The sequence below is a fragment of the Bombina bombina genome, chromosome 1 (assembly GCF_027579735.1).
Source record: "Bombina bombina isolate aBomBom1 chromosome 1, aBomBom1.pri, whole genome shotgun sequence".
In the NCBI taxonomy this organism is placed as follows: domain Eukaryota; kingdom Metazoa; phylum Chordata; class Amphibia; order Anura; family Bombinatoridae; genus Bombina; species Bombina bombina.
In genome coordinates this window covers 736,137,046-736,157,729 of record NC_069499.1, presented here as the reverse complement: position 1 = coordinate 736,157,729, position 20,684 = coordinate 736,137,046, and the positions used below count along the sequence as shown (strand labels likewise).

General features: G+C 41.3%; 1 protein-coding gene across 3 annotated transcripts in view; it reads right to left on the bottom strand.

Moving 5' to 3' along the window:
• DOCK11 (dedicator of cytokinesis 11) overlaps positions 1-20,684 on the bottom strand; it is a 923,283-nt gene that overhangs the window by 790,545 nt on the left and 112,054 nt on the right. For all 3 annotated transcript variants that reach the window (XM_053699249.1, XM_053699251.1, XM_053699250.1), the window contains exon 5: positions 875-944. In XM_053699249.1, coding sequence (XP_053555224.1) covers positions 875-944 — 70 coding nt within the window. The remainder of the gene's footprint in view (positions 1-874; positions 945-20,684) is intronic.

The window sequence follows — 20,684 nt, the reverse complement described above, 5'->3', positions numbered from 1 at the left end:
GGCAATGAAGGAGGCTAAGAAGTGAATGTAATATGTTGTGAGAATTTTCTTGTAAGCAGCACTGAGATGGGATATAAAGAAGAAGAAAAACAGAAAGCAGCGCACTGTTTGGTGTTTGGGTGAAATCACTGTTGTATGTTACTGGCAGCCAAGTGGTAAAAATGTACTTCTCAGTAGTTACATAAGCTTTTCTTTTTGTTCTTTTATTACAGTCATCATACAATATACTGTGTATACAAACATTACAAATACAGCTAATCCCAAATAGGTTTTAAAGCAATAAATGATCTTGTTAATCTTGTATTTACAGTGAAGGCCCATTTTGATGAATTAGTGCCCGGTTTTTAATAAACCTATTAAAAACAAGGGCACTTTAATTAATCAAAATTGACATTTCACTGTTTTCTTCAAAAACTTACCTTTTAATCCTGAATGCCGCTTCAGCGATTCCCCGGCCGTCGGAAGCCTCTGCAGACGTCAGAAATGACGAATCAGGCTTCCTCCAATCACAGCTTCCCGCCCCGGGGGAATCTTGGCCTGATGCAACGCTGTGATTGGAGGAAGCCGGATTCGTCATTTTGGACCCGCGAAGACAGCTTGCGGCAGGCGGAGGAAGTGCTGGAGCGGCTGCCAGGATTAAAACAGTGAAATGTCAATTTTGATGAATTAAAGTGCCCTTGTTTTAATAGGTTTATTAAAAACCGGGCACTAATTCATCAAAATGGACCGTCACTTTAAATGGCAGTCAAAATTTTAGAATTATACAAGTAAATAATAACATTTGGAACACTGTAGTTAAATAGGCGTGAACATTTTAAACAAAATCTTTATATTTCTACATGGTCAGCATGGATAATCTGGATACTTTGCTTACCTCATCTTTGTCAAAATCTTCATCTATTTCAAACATGTGACTTGGAATCTTTTCTGGTCTAAACGATTTGCTAAACAAAAGATAATTGTGTTTTTTAATTGCTAAATCACATCTCATCTGTCACAGATGTTGCATGTTTTTTAAAAAAATGCTATGGGTATATTATATTATTTATTTATTTATAATTCTTTATTTATAAAGAGTCAACAGATTCCACATCACTGCTCATGGGTACAAGGAGAAAAGTAAGGAACATTTTTTACTGTTAAAACATATCTATCGGTGATATTTCAAGCAACATTTGTTAAAGGAGAATAATCACAAGGTGTGCAAGGTTTAAAAAAACAATACAAGATGGCAAAAGACTATATACAATGTCTACAGTCAATGTTTTGGGGTCATGGGAACTTAAAGTATGAAGATAAAGCTATATTCATTCATATATGTATCTCTGCATACCCAGAAGAAATGTTTGTTCAGGTGAGTTGTGCTTGAAAGGCAAATTACAGAGGGTAAAATAGAGAGCTGGAGGAAAGAGATTGGCAAAGACAATTTGTAAGGTAACTGTTTAAGTAGTTTTGAGACAAAAGGAAGTGGAACTATTGGGACTGTTTTATAAAATGGCCCTACAGAGTTTCAGTGCATTCTTTAAAAGGGAAAACAATAAGCTTGTGATGTTAATGGAGTAGAGCGAATCATTTAAAATACAGACAGTTTCTAAGCTAAGAGGTTGACCTTAGTGCAGACATGAAAAAGTAACAAAGAAGGATGGAAGCATTATTTGGCACACTTCAAAGGATGGTAATATGCATTGTATGTGGAGTACGGTATAATTAATTAAATAAAAGATAACAATTAATAATCATAGTTAAAATTAAAATTGTGGAACATGCCACTCGGTGAGGCTAAAATATATACTAAATAAAAATAAAAATAAAGCACTGCTATCTCTCCAAATATAACAGGATAATAGAGGGAAACTGTTTATTCGTTGTAGGACCTATAATGGTGCTGGTGGGTTAGCGTAAACTATATCAATAACTGTGGGGAAAAGTTTTCCCTTTACCAAATGCTAATAATTGCTAATAATTGCCCCCAGAGGGGATTAGCCACCACACCGAACCGAATCAACAAGAGAGAAATGTCCTACAAAATTTGCCAATAAAGGCCAACAAATTAAACACTTGATAGAGAGGAGCAGTGCGAACACCTGACACATGTTTCGCATCTGTTTTGTCAAAAGCGCCCGTGTCTCCAGCATGTGTTCCTTATCAAGGGCCGTTGACCAATCCGGCCGTTATGTAGATATGATGTCACGTGTCAATCGTCCAATCAAAGCGTATCTGCTATGATTGGGTTGCGAGTCAGGGTGTGTGTGTTTAGTGGCCAATCAGTGAGGCGATCACTGTTATGACAAGGTGATACGCCTCCCTGTAGTGCTCATGCAGTAAACTGTTATCATGCCATTTAAGGAAAAAGCATAAGATCGTAGTCAGAACTACAGAGTGGAATTCGGATCTATGAGTGTACTTATTTGCATGATCATATGGAATTTGGGAATTCTAAGTAACTCCTACCTTTGTCCAGACCAATGTGTGCAAGTAACTAAACTAATAGATCCGATTTCCACTCTGTAGTATCTCTCGGTTATATTTCAAGCAACATTTGTTAAAGGGACAGTCTACCAAAGAATTGTTATTGTTTTAAAAGATAGATAATCCCTTTATTACCCATTCCCTAGTTTTGAATAACTAACACAGTTATATTAATGTACTTTTTACCTATGTGATTACCTTGTATCTAGGAACCTTCTTCCAGCCCCCTGATCACATGACTGTGACTGTTTATTATCTATTGTCTTGCAGTTAGCATTGTTTTGTGCTAAATCTTAAATAACCCCCTGTGCCTGAACACAGTGTTATCTATATGGCCCACGTGTACTTTCTGTCTCTTTGTGCTGAAAAGACATTTTAAAAGCATGTGATAAGAGGCAGCCCTCAAAGGCTTAGAAATTAGCATATGAGTCTGCCTAGGTTTAGTTTAAACTAAGAATACCAAGAAAAAAAGCAAATTTGATGATAAAAGTAAATTGGAAAGTTGATTCAAATTAAAAGACCTATCTGAATAATGAAAGTTTAATTTATACTAGACTGTCCCTTTAAAGGAGAATAATCACAAGGTGTGCAAGGTTTCAAAAAGCAATGCAATATGGCAAAAGACTATATACGTCTACAGTCAAAATTTTGGGGTCATGGGAACTTAAAGTATGAAGATAAAGCTAGATTCATTCATATATGTATCTCTGCATACCCAGAAGAAAATTTTGTTCAGGTGAGTTGTGCTTGAAAGGCAAATTACAGAGGGTAAAATAGAGAGCTGGAGGAAAGAGATTGGGTAAGACAATTTGTAAGGTAACTGTTTAAGTAGTTTTGAGACAAAGGGAAGTGGAACTATTGGGACTGTTTTATAAAATAACCCTACAGAGTTTCAGTGCATTCTTTAGAAGGGAAAATAAGCTTGTGATGTTAATGGAGTAGAGCGAATCATTTAAAATACAGACAGTTTCTAAGCTAAGAGGTTGACCATAGTGCAGACATGAAAAAGTACCAAAGAAGGATGGAAGTATTATTTGGCACACTTTAAAGGATGGTAATATTGGCAAATAGAAAGTTGTGTGTATGAGAACTGCTCAAGTGTCAGAATGTAAGCTGAACCCAAATACCACACTAATCTCTCAAAAATGTGTGGTAAAAATGTGTAGCTAGTGGGGAGGATGGGTTAGCGCTCTGCTAGAGAGCAAAAACTGACTAATAGAAAAAATAAATACAGTTAGTGTCAGACTAATTAGCCCTATTTGATTTGGGAGTAGTAGTGCGGTCTAGGGATTTATGAAGCACCTATGTAAAAAAGCACCTATGTTAAAAACACATGATAGTTATAAGTAAAAGGTAATATGCAAATGTATTTAAGGATAGGATATCCACAATATCAATAAAAAAGTGTTGGCACTATATAATGGATATTAAATACATAAAACATTAGATTCGTAAGGGAATGTATTAAAAAACCTAAATAGCAAAGAAATAGCAGTTTAAAACATAAACATAAAATAAACATAAAATAAGTTTGAAAGTCTCAATAAGGCTGATTTTTTTGCCACAGTGTCTTTGAAATCGTTAGTAACGATGTGAGCTGAGAAAAAATCACTATTATTTGTGCAGCTGATAGATAGTTGAAAGATTGCTGTTTATTTGCAGTTTTGAAAGTACCTTCTGATACATTATATCAAACTGTGTCCGTGGTAATTGTTCCTCTGTTATCCTCTATGTGAAGCTAGTAGCCTCTATGCTGATGATGCTAGGAGCTGGGTCGCCATGCGGTTCCAATCAGACTCGTATGTCAGCTTTATGAGCTAATCCAAATGATCTAAATATGCAGCTTGTGCCTTGGAGTGGATGAGGAAAAAACAAAATTTATGCTTACCTGATAAATGTCTTTCTCTTTTCTCCTATGGTGTATCCAGTCCACGGGTTCATCCATTACTTGTGGGATATTCTCCTTTCCAACAGGAAGTTGCAAAGAGGACACCCACAGCAGAGCTGTCTATATAGCTCCTCCCCTAACCCCCACCTCCAGTCATCGACCGAAGGCAAGTAAGAAAAAGGAGAAACTATAGGGTGCAGTGGTGACTATAGTTTTAAAAAATAAAAACACCTGACTTAAAGTGACAGGGGGAGCCGTGGACTGGATACACCACAAGAGAAAGAAATTTATCAGGTAAGCATAAATTTTGTTTTCTCTTGTAAGGTGTATCCAGTCCACGGTTTCATCCATTACTTGTGGGATACCAATACCAAAGCTTAAGGACACGGATGAAGGGAGGGATAAGGCAGGAACTTAAACAGAAGGCACCACTGCCTGTAAGACCTTTCTCCCAAAAATAGCCTCAGAGGAAGCAAAAGTATCAAATTTGTAGAATTTAGAAAAAGTATGAAGCGAAGACCAAGTTGCTGCCTTGCAAATCTGTTCAACCGAAGCCTCATTTTTAAATGTCCATGTGGAAGCTACCGCTCTAGTAGAGTGAGCTGTAATCCTCTCAGGAGGCTGCTGGCCAGCAGTCTCATAAATTAAACGGATTATGCTTCTTAGCCAAAAAGAAAGAGAAGTTGCCGAAGCCTTGTGGCCTCTCCTCTTTCCAGAGTAGACAACAAACAAGGCAGATGTTTGACGAAACTCCTTAGTTGCTTGTAAGTAGAACTTTAAAGCACGAACCACATCCAGATTGTGCAACAACCGTTCCTTCTTGGAAGGATTCGGACACAGAGAAGGAACAACAATTTCCTGATTGATATTTCTATTGGAAACAACCTTAGGAAGAAAACCTGGCTTGGTACGTAACACCACCTTATCCGCATGGAAAATCAGATAGGGTGAATCACACTGCAGAGCCGATAACTCTGAAACTCTTCTGGCTGAAGAGATAGCAACAAGAAACAAAACTTTCCAAGATAAAAGTTTAATATCTAATGAATGCATAGGTTCAAACGGAACCCCTTGAAGAACTTTAAGAACTAAATTAAAACTCCATGGCGGAGCAACTGGTTTAAATACCGGCTTTATTCTGACTAAAGCCTGACAAAACTCCCGAACGTCTGGAACGTCTGCCAGACGCTTGTGAAAGAGAATAGAAAGAGCAGATATCTGTCCTTTTAAAGAACTAGCTGATAATCCTTTTTCCAATCCTTCTTGGAGAAAAGATAGAATCCTAGGAATCTTAACCCTACTCCATGAGAAACCCTTGGAATCACACCAATGAAGACATTTACGCCATATCTTGTGATAGATCTTCCTGGTGACAGGCTTCCTAGCCTGGATCAAGGTATCAATAACAGACTCAGAAAAACCACGCTTTGATAAGATCAATCGTTCAATCTCCACGCAGTCAAGCGTAGAGAAGTTAGATTTGAGTGTTTGAATGGACCCTGGATTAGAAGGTCCTGCCTCAATGGCAGAGGCCATGGTGGGCAGGATGACATGTCCACCAGATCTGCATACCAAGTCCTGCGAGGCCACGCAGGAGCAATTAAGATCACCGAAGCTTTCTCCTGCTTGATTCTGGCAATCAGACGCGGGAGAAGAGGAAACGGTGGAAACACATAAGCCAGGCTGAAGGACCAGGGCGCTGCTAGGGCATCTACTAGCGCTGCTGAGGATCCTTTGACCTGGACCCGTAACGATTAAGCTTGGCATTCTGACGGGACGCCATCAGATCCAGCTCCGGTCTGCCCCATAGATGAATCAGTTGGGCAAATATCTCCGGGTGAAGCTCCCATTCCCCCGGGTGAAAAGTCTGCCGACTTAGAAAATCTGCCTCCCAGTTCTCTACTCCTGGGATATGGAAAGCTGAGAGATGGCAAGAGTGAGCCTCTGCCCATAGAATTATCTTGGAAACCTCCATCATTGCCAGGGGACTCCTTGTTCCTCCTGATGGTTGATATAGGCTACAGTCGTGATGTTGTCAGACTGAAATCTGATGAACCTGACCACAGCCAGTTGAGGCTATGCCTGAAGAGCATTAAATATCGCTCTTAGCTCCAAAATGTTTATCGGGAGGAGGGCCTCCTCCTGAGTCCACGAACCCTGAGCTTTCAGGGAGTTCCAGACCGTGCCCCAGCCCAGAAGGAATCTGTTGTCACTATAGTCCACTCTGGCCTGCGGAAGCTCATTCCCCTGGACAGATGGACCCGAGATAACCACCAGAGAAGAGAATCCCTGGTCGCTTGATCCAGATTTAGCAGAGGAGAAAAATCTGTGTAGTCCCCATTCCACTGATTGAGCATGCAAAGTTGTAGTGGTCTGAGATGTAGGCGGGTAAACGGAACTATGTCCATTGCCGCTACCATTAGGCCGATTACTTCCATACACTGAGCCACTGACGGCCGAGAAATGGAATGAAGAGCACGGCAGGAAGTTAGCAGCTTTGATATCCTGACCTCTGTCAGAAAAATTTTCATTTCTACTGAATCTATCAGAGTCCCTAGGAAAGAAACTCTTGTGAGAGGGGAGAGAGAACTCTTTTCTCTGTTCACCTTCCACCCGTGAGACCTCAGAAAGGCCAGAACAATGTCCGTATGGGACTTGGCGACTTGAAGAGTCGACGCCTGGATCAAGATGTCGTCTAGGTAAGGAGCCATTGCTATGCCCTGCGGCCTTAGGACCGCCAGTAGGGACCCTAGAACCTTCGTAAAGATTCTTTGCGCCGTGGCTAACCTGAAGGAAAAAGCCACAAACTGGTAATGCCTGTCTAAGAAGGCGAACCTGAGGAACTGATGATGATTTCTGTGAATCGGAATGTGCAGATAAGCATTCTTTAAGTCCACGGTAGTCATATATTGACCCTCCTGGATCATAGGAAGAATGGTTCCAATTGTCTCCATCTTGAAGGATGGGACCCTGAGGAATTTGTTTAGGATCTTGAGATCCAAGATTGGTCTGAAAGTTCCCTCTTTTTTGGGAACTATAAATAGATTTGAATAGAAACCCTGCCCCTGTTCCTCCCTTGGAACTGGGTGGATCACTCTCATAACCAGTAGATCCTGGACGCAATGTAAGAATGCCTCTCTCTTTATCTGGTTTGCAGATAGTTGAGAGAGATGAAATCTCCCCTTTGGTGATGATCCTTTGAATTCGATAAGATATCCCTGGGAAACGATTTCCACTTCCCAGGGATCCTTAACGTCTCTTACCCAAGCCTGGGCGAAGAGAGAAAGTCTGCCCCCCACTAGATCCGGTCCCGGATCAGGGGCTACTCCTTCATGCTGTCTTAGAGACAGTGGCTGGATTTTTAGCCTGTTTCCCTTTGTTCCAAGCCTGGTTAGGTCTCCAGACTGGTTTGGACTGGGTGAAATTTCCCTCTTGTTTTGTACTAAGGGAAGCGGAAGCCGCGCCACTCCTGAAGTTCCGAAAGGAGCGAAAATTAGTCTGTCTGGTCCTTAACTTATTAGACTTATCCTGGAGAAGGGCCCTTGTGACCTTTTCCCCCAGTAATATCAGAAATGATCTCCTTCAGATCAGGCCCGAATAGGGTCTTACCTTTGAAGGGGATGTTAAGAAGCTTAGATTTTGATGAAACATCTGCTGACCAGGACTTAAGCCATAGCGCCATACGCGCCATGATGGCAAAACCTGAATTTTTAGCCGCAAGTTTAGTTAACTGAAACACGGCGTCTGAAATAAAGGAATTAGCAAGTTTAAGAGCTTTAATCCTGTCTAAAATCTCATCCCCCGGAGTCTCCACTTGAAGAGCCTCTTCTAGAGACTGGAACCAAAAGGCCGCTGCAGCCGTAACTGGAGCAATGCATGCAAGAGGCTGGAGAAGAAAGCCTTGATGTAAGAAAATTTTCTTTAGGAGACCCTCCAATTTTTTATCCATAGGATCTTTGAAAGCACAACTGTCTTCAATCGGAATAGTTGTATGCTTAGCTAAAGTAGAAATAGCTCCCTCTACCTTGGGGACCGTTTGCCACGAGTCCCGCACGGCGTCAGCTATGGGGAACATCTTTTTAAACACAGGAGGGGGAGAGAACGGTATACCTGGCCTATCCCATTCCTTAGTTATAATTTCCAAAAACCTTTTAGGGACTGGGAAAACATCAGTGTAAACAGGCACTGCAAAGTATTTGTCCATTTTACACAATTTCTCTGGTACCACAATGGGGTCACAGTCATCCAGAGTTGTTAAAACCTCCCTAAGCAATAAACGGAGGTGTTCAAGCTTAAATTTAAATGTTGACATGTCAGAGTCGGGCTGATGTAATAACTTCCCTGAATCTTAAAGATCACCCTCAGATATCAAATCCCTTGCGCCAACTTCGGAACATTGTGAGGGCATAACGGACATATCTACTAAAGTGTCAGAAAGCTCTGTATTTGTTCTAGCCCCAGAGCTGTCTCGTTTTCCTTGTAACCCTGGCAGTTTAGACAACACCTCTGTGAGAGTAGAACTCATAACTGCCGCCATGTCTCGTAAAGTAAAAGAATTAGACGCGCTAGACGCATCTTGCGTCATTTGTGCAGGTGTTACAGGTTCTGACCCATGGGGAGAGCTAGATGGCATGATCTCCCTTCTTACAGTCTGAGAATCCTCTGGTGATATTTTTTTTTTTAAAGCCACAATATGGTCTTTGTAACTTTTAGATAGTTCAGTACAAGTGGTACACATTCTAAGAGGGGGTTCCACAATGGCATCTAAACATATTGAACAGGTAGATTCTTCTACGTCAGACATGTTTAACAGACTAGCAAAGACACAAGCAAGATTGGAAAACACTTTATTAAAGTAAAAAACAACAATTTCCTCAAACCGGTACTGTACCTTTAAGAGAAAAAAAGTAGCACTTAAACTGCAAAACAGTTAAAAAAAGTAGTAAACTCTTCGAAATTTTTACAGTGTGTATATGAGACCAAGGTAATATTGCACTCCCTTGGAAATGGACGATTAACCCTTTGGCCCCCAAACCGGATTGAAAAAACGTCTACCACCGGTATAAAACCGCTAAACACCTCACCACAGCTCTGCTGTGGCGCCTACCTGACCTTAGGGACGAACAGGAATGAAAGAAACCCTCTTTAGTGGTCCTCAAACACAGAAGGACTCCTCAGATAAGCTTGATGTCTAAGCAACTGCGCAACTGAGGCACGAAAATAGGCCCCTCCCACCACACTCAATGTCAGAGGGGCCTTAAAGAAATACTCCTAGGAATTTCTGAAAAAGCCATGTGGACAATTAAACCCCAAAAACAAAGTTTAAACACTCTCAAAAAAACGATCTTCATGTGTAAAAAGAAAACGTTTTTATCACCTTAATCACCAGAAACAAATAACATGAGTAATAAATGAGAGAAGTAGTCCCAGATATAGAGTCACATTCAAAAGGATGGTAACACTCAAAGCCAGGACATCAGTGATGTGTGATAGGAACCACATGTACCAAGACTGTAAACGGTAATAACACACCCCCTTCAATCAGGAATATAATTCATATATGCGCCCCAGTCTTTTCAGGCATCCACTATTGCGGAATAAGGTGAAATTCAAAACTCACCCTTCTGCCTTAATGAGTCGCTGTGGTCCGTGTCCGGTGGTGGGGAATATTTCAGAGGCGTGCTCCTAAATGGGGATAAACAACGGCTGAACTGCCGGTTCCCCTGCAAGGATTTGCTGTACTCCGGATCCCCTACAATACCAGACTTCCGGAACTCCGTAGCGTAGCGTGTGACGTCATCGGGGGCCTGTGAAGCCGGGGGTGTGTAACGATCAGCCAATCAGGTTCCCAGAAAGCTCGAAAAATGAAAACCACTGGTCCACTTGATTTCGCTTGTGTGTGAGGAACTGTAGAAAAACTGCTGCCAAATGAGGGACTCCTTGTGATCCCAAAGAGAACAAAATATGAAAGGATGAAGCAGTAGTCTTCCAAGTATGAATAAAAAGTCCAATCTTTATTTCATAGTTAAAACATCACAGCAAGGGGTAAGAAGGTGCAGGCTGGTTGACTAGTTTCGGCTGTGTGCCGTAATCATAATCCTGCAGCCACTTAAAATTGTACATATTTAAAGGGGTTTCCAAACACAGTGATTGGTCAATGTTAATGGGAGTGTAAATCCACCCCCTCACATAATTTAACCTCTTACTGAACTTTTATCTGGGCCTGATAGGAGATTTGACCTTGTTAACATAGAGAAAGACTATAGGAAATAATGATCACAGATAATCAATGCATTTATGCAGGCTCAAAAATATGTTTAGATATATATATATATACATGTATCTAGTGCATATGAAGAGATATACAGCACATATTCATATGTTTATAACTATGTCATAGATATAGGTAATATAATATAATATAACCCAGTATGCACAAATTTATAGAGAATGTATAAAATCTAAAATATAAAATATATATAGCATCAGTATGTAGATGATCTGTATTCATGCTAGTATAATTATATATACAGGCATACATGGTTATAACAATAATGGAAAGATACAATATGCTATTTGAATTGTTAAATAACATACATACTATAATAAACACATTTCCAAGTCATATATATTATAGTATGTATGTTATTTAACAATTCAAATAGCATATTGTATCTTTCCATTATTGTTATAACCATGTATGCCTGTATATATAATTATACTAGCATGAATACAGATCATCTACATACTGATGCTATATATATTTTATATTTTAGATTTTATACATTCTCTATAAATTTGTGCATACTGGGTTATATTATATTATATTACCTATATCTATGACATAGTTATAAACATATGAATATGTGCTGTATATCTCTTCATATGCACTAGATACATGTATATATATATATATATAAACATATTTTTGAGCCTGCATAAATGCATTGATTATCTGTGATCATTATTTCCTATAGTCTTTCTCTATGTTAACAAGGTCAAATCTCCTATCAGGCCCAGAAAAAAGTTCAGTAAGAGGTTAAATTATGTGAGGGGGTGGATTTACACTCCCATTAACATTGACCAATCACTGTGTTTGGAAACCCCTTTAAATATGTACAATTTTAAGTGGCTGCAGGATTATGATTACGGCACACAGCCGAAACTAGTCAACCAGCCTGCACCTTCTTACCCCTTGCTGTGATGTTTTAACTATGAAATAAAGATTGGACTTTTTATTCATACTTGGAAGACTACTGCTTCATCCTTTCATATTAAATAACATGAGTGTTACCCAACCTAGCAAGCTTGATCCCAGTCGTTATTAAATCACTGCATCTAGCTTACCACATTTCCAAAAAGGCTCTGTCAGCATTTTCTAGACTATATCATCTCTCTAGAAAAAATAATACTGAACATACCTCAAAGCAGGCAATCTGCAGGCCGTTCCCCCAGCTGAAGTTTTCCCATACTCTTCAGTTATGTGTGAGAACAGCAATGAACCTTAGTTTCAATCTGCTAAGATCATTATCCTCAAGGCAGAATTCTTCTTCTAATTTCTGCCTGAGAGCAAACAGTACAACGCCGGTACCGTTTAAAATAACAAACTCTTGATTGAAGATGAAAACTACACTAAATCACCACATATCTCTTTATACTTCCTACTTGTCGAGAGCTTGCAAAGAGAATGACTGGAGGTGTGGGTTAGGGGAGGGGCTATATAGACAGCTCTGCTGTGGGTGTCCTCTTTGTAACTTCCTGTTGGGAAGGAGAATATCCCACAAGTAATGGATGAACCCGTGGACTGGATACACCTTACAAGAGAAAAGAAACAGGAACAGAGATTCTCCTGAAAGTGCTAATAAACGGTATTGCTGTGTTAAGTTCCTTGTTATATACAAAGGGACATTGAACACCCGTTAAACACTATGAGAGTCAGCGTTTAGCATTCAAAAGTGAATCCAAAGTGCTTTAAAGTTACAGGATACCTGGTAATAAAGTGCATCTACGCGTTTCAGGTATAGGTCAGCCTTTATCAAGATGCCCACCTTAGTTACCTGGTCGCCTTAAATACCAGAAAAGATTTCAATGATCTATGATTGACAAGTGTTTAGGTCAATCAAAAAAGTTCACACAGGTTCCGGTTAATATACAAAACTCTTGAGTTAATGGATCTGTGTCAAACTTATTTTATGTCTATGTTTTAAGCTGCTATTTCTTTGCTATTTGGGTTTTTGAATACATCCCCTTACGAATCTAATGTTTTATGTATTTAATGTCCATTATATAGTGCCGACACTTTTTTATTGATATTGTGGATATCCTATCCTTAAATAAATTTGTATATTACCTTTTACTTATAACTATCATGTGTTTTAACATAGGTGCTTTTTTACATAGGTGCTTCACAAAGGATGGTAATATGCATTCTGTGTGGAGTACGGTATCATTATTAAATAAAACATAAAATTTAATAACTATAGTTAAAAATAAAATTGTGGACCATGCTACTCGGTGAGGCTAAAATATATACACATTTCAACCTCTCCCTCAGCACTGGTACATTTCCCTTATCGATGAAAAATGCACTGGTCACACCTAACCTCAAAAAACCTTCCCTTGATCCTACCTCCCCATCCAACTACCGCCCTATTTCCCTCCTCCCTCTTGCTTCAAAGCTTCTCGAAAAACTAGTATATGCACCCCTATCCCATTTCCTTACGTTAAACTCCCTTCTTGACCCGCTGCAATCTGGATTTCGTCCCTATCACTCCACAGTGACAGCTATTGTTAAGGTCACCAATGACCTACTTACAGCAAAATCAAAAGGCCACTTCTCTCTGCTTATCCTCCTTGATCTGTCCGCAGCCTTTGACACTGTTGACCACCCTCTTTTGCTCCAAACCTTCCAATCCTTTGGCATCTGTGACACAGCCCTTTCATGGCTCTCTTCCTACCTGTCAAACCGTACCTTCAGTGTAGCCTTCTCTGGGGCCTCCTCTGCCCCGTCACCACTTTCTGTCGGAGTACCGCAAGGCTCTGTCCTCGGTCCCCTTCTCTTCTCAATCTATACGTCATCACTAGGTTCCCTAATTAAGTCCCACGGTTTCCAATATCATTTGTATGCCGATGACACCCAAATCTACTTCTCTGCACCAGACCTATCTCCTTCCTTGCTAACCTGTGTCACTAACTGTCTTTCCCACATCTCTTCCTGGATGTCCTCTCACTACCTAAAGCTAAATCTCTCCAAAACTGAGCTCCTCATTTTCCCCCCTTCTTCCAAAATCTCCACCCCCAATATATCTATAACTGGCGACAATTCCATCATTACCCCTACCCCGCATGCCTGATGTCTCGGGGTCACACTTGACTCAGATCTTTCCTTCACTCCTCACATTCAGTCCTTGGCTAAAGCCTGCCGCTTCCACCTTAAAAACATCTCCAAAAACAGAATTTATGCTTACCTGATAAATTACTTTCTCCAACGGTGTGTCCGGTCCACGGCGTCATCCTTACTTGTGGGATATTCTCTTCCCCAACAGGAAATGGCAAAGAGCCCAGCAAAGCTGGTCACATGATCCCTCCTAGGCTCCGCCTACCCCAGTCATTCGACCAACGTAAAGGAGGAATATGCATAGGAGAAATCATATGATACCGTGGTGACTGTAGTTAGAGAAAATAATTCATCAGACCTGATTAAAAAAACCAGGGCGGGCCGTGGACCGGACACACCGTTGGAGAAAGTAATTTATCAGGTAAGCATAAATTCTGTTTTCTCCAACATAGGTGTGTCCGGTCCACGGCGTCATCCTTACTTGTGGGAACCAATACCAAAGCTTTAGGACACGGATGATGGGAGGGAGCAAATCAGGTCAACTAGATGGAAGGCACCACGGCTTGCAAAACCTTTCTCCCAAAAATAGCCTCAGAAGAAGCAAAAGTATCAAATTTGTAAAATTTGGTAAAAGTGTGCAGTGAAGACCAAGTCGCTGCCTTACATATCTGATCAACAGAAGCCTCGTTCTTGAAGGCCCATGTGGAAGCCACAGCCCTAGTGGAGTGAGCTGTGATTCTTTCAGGAGGCTGCCGTCCGGCAGTCTCATAAGCCAATCGGATGATGCTTTTAAGCCAAAAAGAGAGAGAGGTAGAAGTTGCTTTTTGACCTCTCCTTTTACCAGAATAAACAACAAACAAAGAAGATGTTTGTCTGAAATCCTTTGTAGCCTCTAAATAGAATTTTAGAGCACGAACTACATCCAAATTGTGTAACAAACGTTCCTTCTTTGAAACTGGATTCGGACACAAAGAAGGCACAACTATCTCCTGGTTAATGTTTTTGTTAGAAACAACTTTCGGAAGAAAACCAGGTTTAGTACGCAAAACCACCTTATCTGCATGGAACACCAGATAAGGAGGAGAACACTGCAGAGCAGATAACTCTGAAACTCTTCTAGCAGAAGAAATTGCAACCAAAAACAAAACTTTCCAAGATAGTAACTTAATATCTACGGAATGTAAGGGTTCAAACGGAACCCCTTGAAGAACTGAAAGAACTAAATTGAGACTCCAAGGAGGAGTCAAAGGTTTGTAAACAGGCTTGATTCTAACCAGAGCCTGAACAAAAGCTTGAACATCTGGCACAGCCGCCAGTTTTTTGTGAAGTAAAACAGATAAAGCAGAAATCTGTCCCTTCAAAGAACTTGCAGATAATCCTTTCTCCAAACCCTCCTGTAGAAAGGATAGAATCTTAGGAATTTTTATCTTGTTCCATGGGAATCCTTTAGATTCACACCAACAAATATATTTTTTCCATATTTTATGGTAAATTTTCCTAGTTACAGGCTTTCTAGCCTGAACAAGAGTATCAATGACAGAATCTGAAAACCCACGCTTTGATAAAATCAAGCGTTCAATCTCCAAGCAGTCAGTTGGAGTGAAGCCAGATTCGGATGTTCGAATGGACCTTGAACAAGAAGGTCCTGTCTCAAAGGTAGCTTCCATGATGGAGCCGATGACATATTCACCAGGTCTGCATACCAAGTTCTGCGTGGCCACGCAGGAGCTATCAAGATCACCGAAGCCCTCTCCTGATTGATCCTGGCTACCAGCCTGGGAATGAGAGGGAACGGTGGGAATACATAAGCTAGGTTGAAGGTCCAAGGCGCTATCAGTGCATCTACTAGAGTCGCCCTGGGATCCCTGGATCTGGACCCGTAGCAAGGAACCTTGAAGTTCTGACGAGACGCCATCAGGTCCATGTCTGGAATGCCCCATAATTGAGTTATTTGGGCAAAGATTTCCGGATGGAGTTCCCACTCCCCCGGATGGAAAGTCTGACGACTCAGAAAATCCGCTTCCCAATTTTCCACTCCTGGGATGTGGATTGCAGACAAGTGGCAGGAGTGATTCTCCGCCCATTTAATTATTTTGGTCACTTCCTCCATCGCCAGGGAACTCCTTGTTCCCCCCTGATGGTTGATATATGCAACAGTCGTCATGTTGTCTGATTGAAACCTTATGAATTTGGCCTTTGCTAGTTGAGGCCAAGCTTTGAGAGCATTGAATATCGCTCGCAGTTCCAGAATGTTTATCGGGAGAAGAGATTCTTCCCGAGACCATAGACCCTGAGCTTTCAGGGGTTCCCAGACCGCGCCCCAGCCCACCAGACTGGCGTCGGTCGTGACAATGACCCACTCTGGTCTGCGAAAGCTCATTCCCTGTGACAGGTTGTCCAGGTTCAGCCACCAACGGAGTGAATCTCTGGTTCTTTGATCTACTTGGATCGTCGGAGACAAGTCTGTATAATCCCCATTCCACTGTCTGAGCATGCACAGTTGTAATGGTCTTAGATGAATTCGTGCAAAAGGAACTATGTCCATTGCCGCAACCATCAAACCTATTACTTCCATGCACTGCGCTATGGAAGGAAGAAGAACAGAATGAAGTACTTGACAAGAGCTTAGAAGTTTTGATTTTCTGGCCTCTGTCAGAAAAATCTTCATTTCTAAGGAGTCTATTATTGTTCCCAAGAAGGGAACTCTTGTTGACGGGGACAGAGAACTTTTTTCTATGTTCACTTTCCACCCGTGAGATCTGAGAAAGGCTAGGACAATGTCCGTATGAGCCTTTGCTTTTGACAGAGACGACGCTTGAATCAGTATGTCGTCCAAGTAAGGTACTACTGCAATGCCCCTTGGTCTTAGCACCGCTAGAAGGGACCCTAGTACCTTTGTGAAAATCCTTGGAGCAGTGGCTAATCCGAATGGAAGTGCCACAAACTGGTAATGCTTGTCCAGAAAGGCGAACCTTAGGAACCGATGATGTTCCTTGTGGATAGGAATATGTAGATACGCATCCTTTAAATCCACCGTGGTCATGAATTGACCTTCCTGGATGGTAGGAAGAATTGTTCGAATGGTTTCAATCTTGAACGATGGAACCCTGAGAAATTTGTTTAGAATCTTGAGATCTAAAATTGGTCTGAATGTTCCTTCTTTTTTGGGAACTATGAACAGGTTGGAGTAAAACCCCATCCCTTGTTCTCCTAATGGAACAGGATGAATCACTCCCATTCTTAACAGGTCTTCTACACAATGTAAGAATGCCTGTCTTTTTATTTGGTTTGAAGACAATTGAGACCTGTGGAACCTCCCCCTTGGGGGTAGTTCCTTGAATTCCAGGAGATAACCTTGAGAAACTATTTCTAGCGCCCAAGGGTCCTGAACATCTCTTGCCCAAGCCTGAGCAAAGAGAGAGAGTCTGCCCCCCACCAGATCCGGTCCCGGATCGGGGGCCAACACTTCATGCTGTTTTAGTAGCAGTGGCAGGTTTCTTGGCCTGCTTACCCTTGTTCCAGCCTTGCATCGGTCTCCAGGCTGGTTTGGTTTGAGAACTATTACCCTCTTGCTTAGAGGGTGTAGAATTTGAGGCTGGTCCGTTTCTGCGAAAGGGACAAAAATTTGGCTTATTTTTAGCCTTAAAAGACCTATCCTGAGGAAGGGCGTGGCCCTTTCCCCCAGTGATGTCTGAAATAATCTCTTTCAAGTCAGGGCCAAACAGCGTTTTACCTTTGAAAGGGATGTTAAGCAATTTGTTCTTGGAGGACACATCCGCTGACCAAGACTTTAGCCAAAGCGCTCTGCGCGCCACAATAGCAAAACCTGAATTTTTCGCCGCTAATCTAGCTAATTGCAAAGTGGCGTCTAAGATAAAAGAGTTAGCCAATTTAAGTGCTTGAACTCTGTCCATAACCTCCTCATACGAAGAGTCTTTATTGAGCGACTTTTCTAGTTCTTCGAACCAGAAACACGCCGCTGTAGTGACAGGAACAATGCATGAAATAGGTTGTAGAAGGTAACCTTGCTGAACAAACATCTTTTTAAGCAAACCCTCTGATTTTTTATCCATAGGATCTTTGAAAGCACAACTATCTTCTATAGGGATAGTAGTGCGTTTGTTTAGAGTAGAAACCGCCCCCTCGACCTTGGGGACTGTCTGCCATAAGTCCTTTCTGGGGTCGACCATAGGAAATAATTTTTTAAATATAGGGGGAGGAACAAAAGGTATGCCGGGCCTTTCCCATTCCTTATTTACAATGTCCGCCACCCGCTTGGGTATAGGAAAAGCATCGGGGGGCACCGGGACCTCTAGGAACTTGTCCATCTTACATAATTTCTCTGGAATGACCAAATTGTCACAATCATCCAGAGTAGATAACACCTCCTTAAGCAGAGCGCGGAGATGTTCTAATTTAAATTTAAATGTAATAACATCAGGTTCAGCTTGTTGAGAAATTTTTCCTGAATCTGAAATTTCTCCCTCAGACAAAACCTCCCTCCTGGCCCCTTCAGATTGGTGTGAGGGTATGTCAGAACCATTATCATCAGCGTCCTCATGCTCTTCAGTATCTAAAACAGAGCAATCGCGCTTTCTCTGATAAGTGGGCATTTTGGACAAAATGTTTTTAATAGAATTATCCATTACAGCCGTTAATTGTTGCATAGTAAGAAGGATTGGCGCACTAGATGTACTAGGGGCCTCTTGTGTGGGCAAGACTGGTGTAGACACAGAAGGGGATGATGCAGTACCATGCTTACTCCCCTCGCTTGAGGAATCATTTTGGGCAACATCATTATCAGTGGCATCATTGTCCCTACTTTGTTTGGACACTATGTCACATTCATCACATATATTTAAATGGGGAGGAACCTTGGCTTCCAAACATACAGAACATCGTCTATTTGATGGTTCAGACATGTTAACAGGCATAAACTTGATAACAAAGCACAAAAAACGTTTTAAAATAAAACCGTTACTGTCACTTTAAATTTTAAACTGAACACACTTTATTACTGAATATGTGAAAAAGTATGAAGGAATTGTTCAAAATTCACCAAAATTGCACCACAGTGTCTTAAAGCCTTAAAAGTATTGCACACCAAATTTGAAAGCTTTAACTCAGAGGGGAATACGATACCAAATGACGCCTTCAATAAGCTTTTTCAGTGGTTCTTAGCTCCTCACACATGCATCTGCATGCCTTGCTTTCCAAAAACAACTGCGCATTAGTGGCGCGAAAATGAGGCTCTGCCTATGACTAGAAAAGGCCCCCAGTGAAAAAGGTGTCCAATACAGTGCCTGCCGTTTTTTTTTTAATACATCCCCAAGATTAAAAGAACTATTCATAGTTATAATCCACTAAATATACTTATAAAGTAATCGTTTTAGCCCAGAAAAATGTCTACCAGTCTTTAAAGCCCTTGTGAAGCCCTTTATTCTTATACTAAACTAAGAAAATGGCTTACCGGTTCCCATAGGGAAAATGACAGCTTCCAGCATTACCAAGTCTTGTTAGAAATGTGTCATACCTCAAGCAGCAAAAGTCTGCCCACTGTTTCCCCCAACTGAAGTTAATTCATCTCAACAGTCCTGTGTGGAAACAGCCATCGATTTTAGTAACGGTTGCTAAAATCATTTTCCTCTTACAAACAGAAATCTTCATCTCTTTTCTGTTTCAGAGTAAATAGTACATACCAGCACTATTTTAAAATAACAAACTCTTGATTGAAGAATAAAAACTACATTTAAACACCAAAAAACTCTTAGCCATCTCCGTGGAGATGTTGCCTGTGCAACGGCAAAGAGAATGACTGGGGTAGGCGGAGCCTAGGAGGGATCATGTGACCAGCTTTGCTGGGCTCTTTGCCATTTCCTGTTGGGGAAGAGAATATCCCACAAGTAAGGATGACGCCGTGGACCGGACACACCTATGTTGGAGAAATTAGACACTTCCTTACACAAGACACAACTAAGATTTTAATCCACTCTCTCATTCTTTCCCGCCTTGATTACTGCAACTCTGTCCTCTCTGGTCTCCCCACCTGCCGCCTAGCTCCCTTACAATCCATAATGAATGCCTCTGCCAGACTCATCTTCCTTACACGTCGCTCTTCATCTGCTGCTCCTCTCTGCCAATCCCTTCATTGGCTTCCTCTTGCCTCTAGGATCAAACACAAAATTCTCACTCTGACATACAAAGCCCTCAACTGCACTGCTCCCCCCTATATCTCAGACCTTGTCTCTAGATACTCTCCCTCCCGTCCCCTTCGCTCTGCTCATGACCTCCTACTCTCCTCCTCTCTGGTTACCTCATCGCACTCCTGTTTATAGGACTTCTCCAGACTGGCTCCCATCTTGTGGAACTCTCTGCCTTGCCCCACAAGACTCTCCCCTAGTTTTGAAAGCTTCAAGCGCTCCTTAAAGACTCTACTGTTCAGGGATGCATACAACCTATGCTAACCTTACTTTATACCAGTTCCACTCCTCCATTGCTATCCCCTGAACCCCCTTAAGTCCAGCTGTTTGTAGATCACCTTCTTAAGAGCTAATTACAACAGTGCAACTCTTGGCAGGGCCCTCTACCCATCTGATCTCTTTAATTGTTTTGTTGTACTACCCTCTGTTTACAGCGCTGCGGAATCTGTTGGCGCTCTACAAATAATCGATAATAATAATATATACTAAATAAAAATAAAAATAAAGCACTGCTATCTCTCCAAATATAACAGGATAATGCTGATAGGAGTACTAATATAGAAGAAAACTGTCTATTGTAGGACCTATAATGGTGCTGGTGGGTTAGCGTAAGCGATATTAATAACTGTGGGGAAAAGTTTTCCCTTTACCAAATGCTAATAATTGCCCCCAGAGGGGATTAGCCACCACACCGAACTGAATCAACAATTGAGAAATGTCCTACAAGATATGCCAATTAAGGCCAACAAATTAAATACTAGATAGAGAGGAGCAGTGTGAACGCCTGACG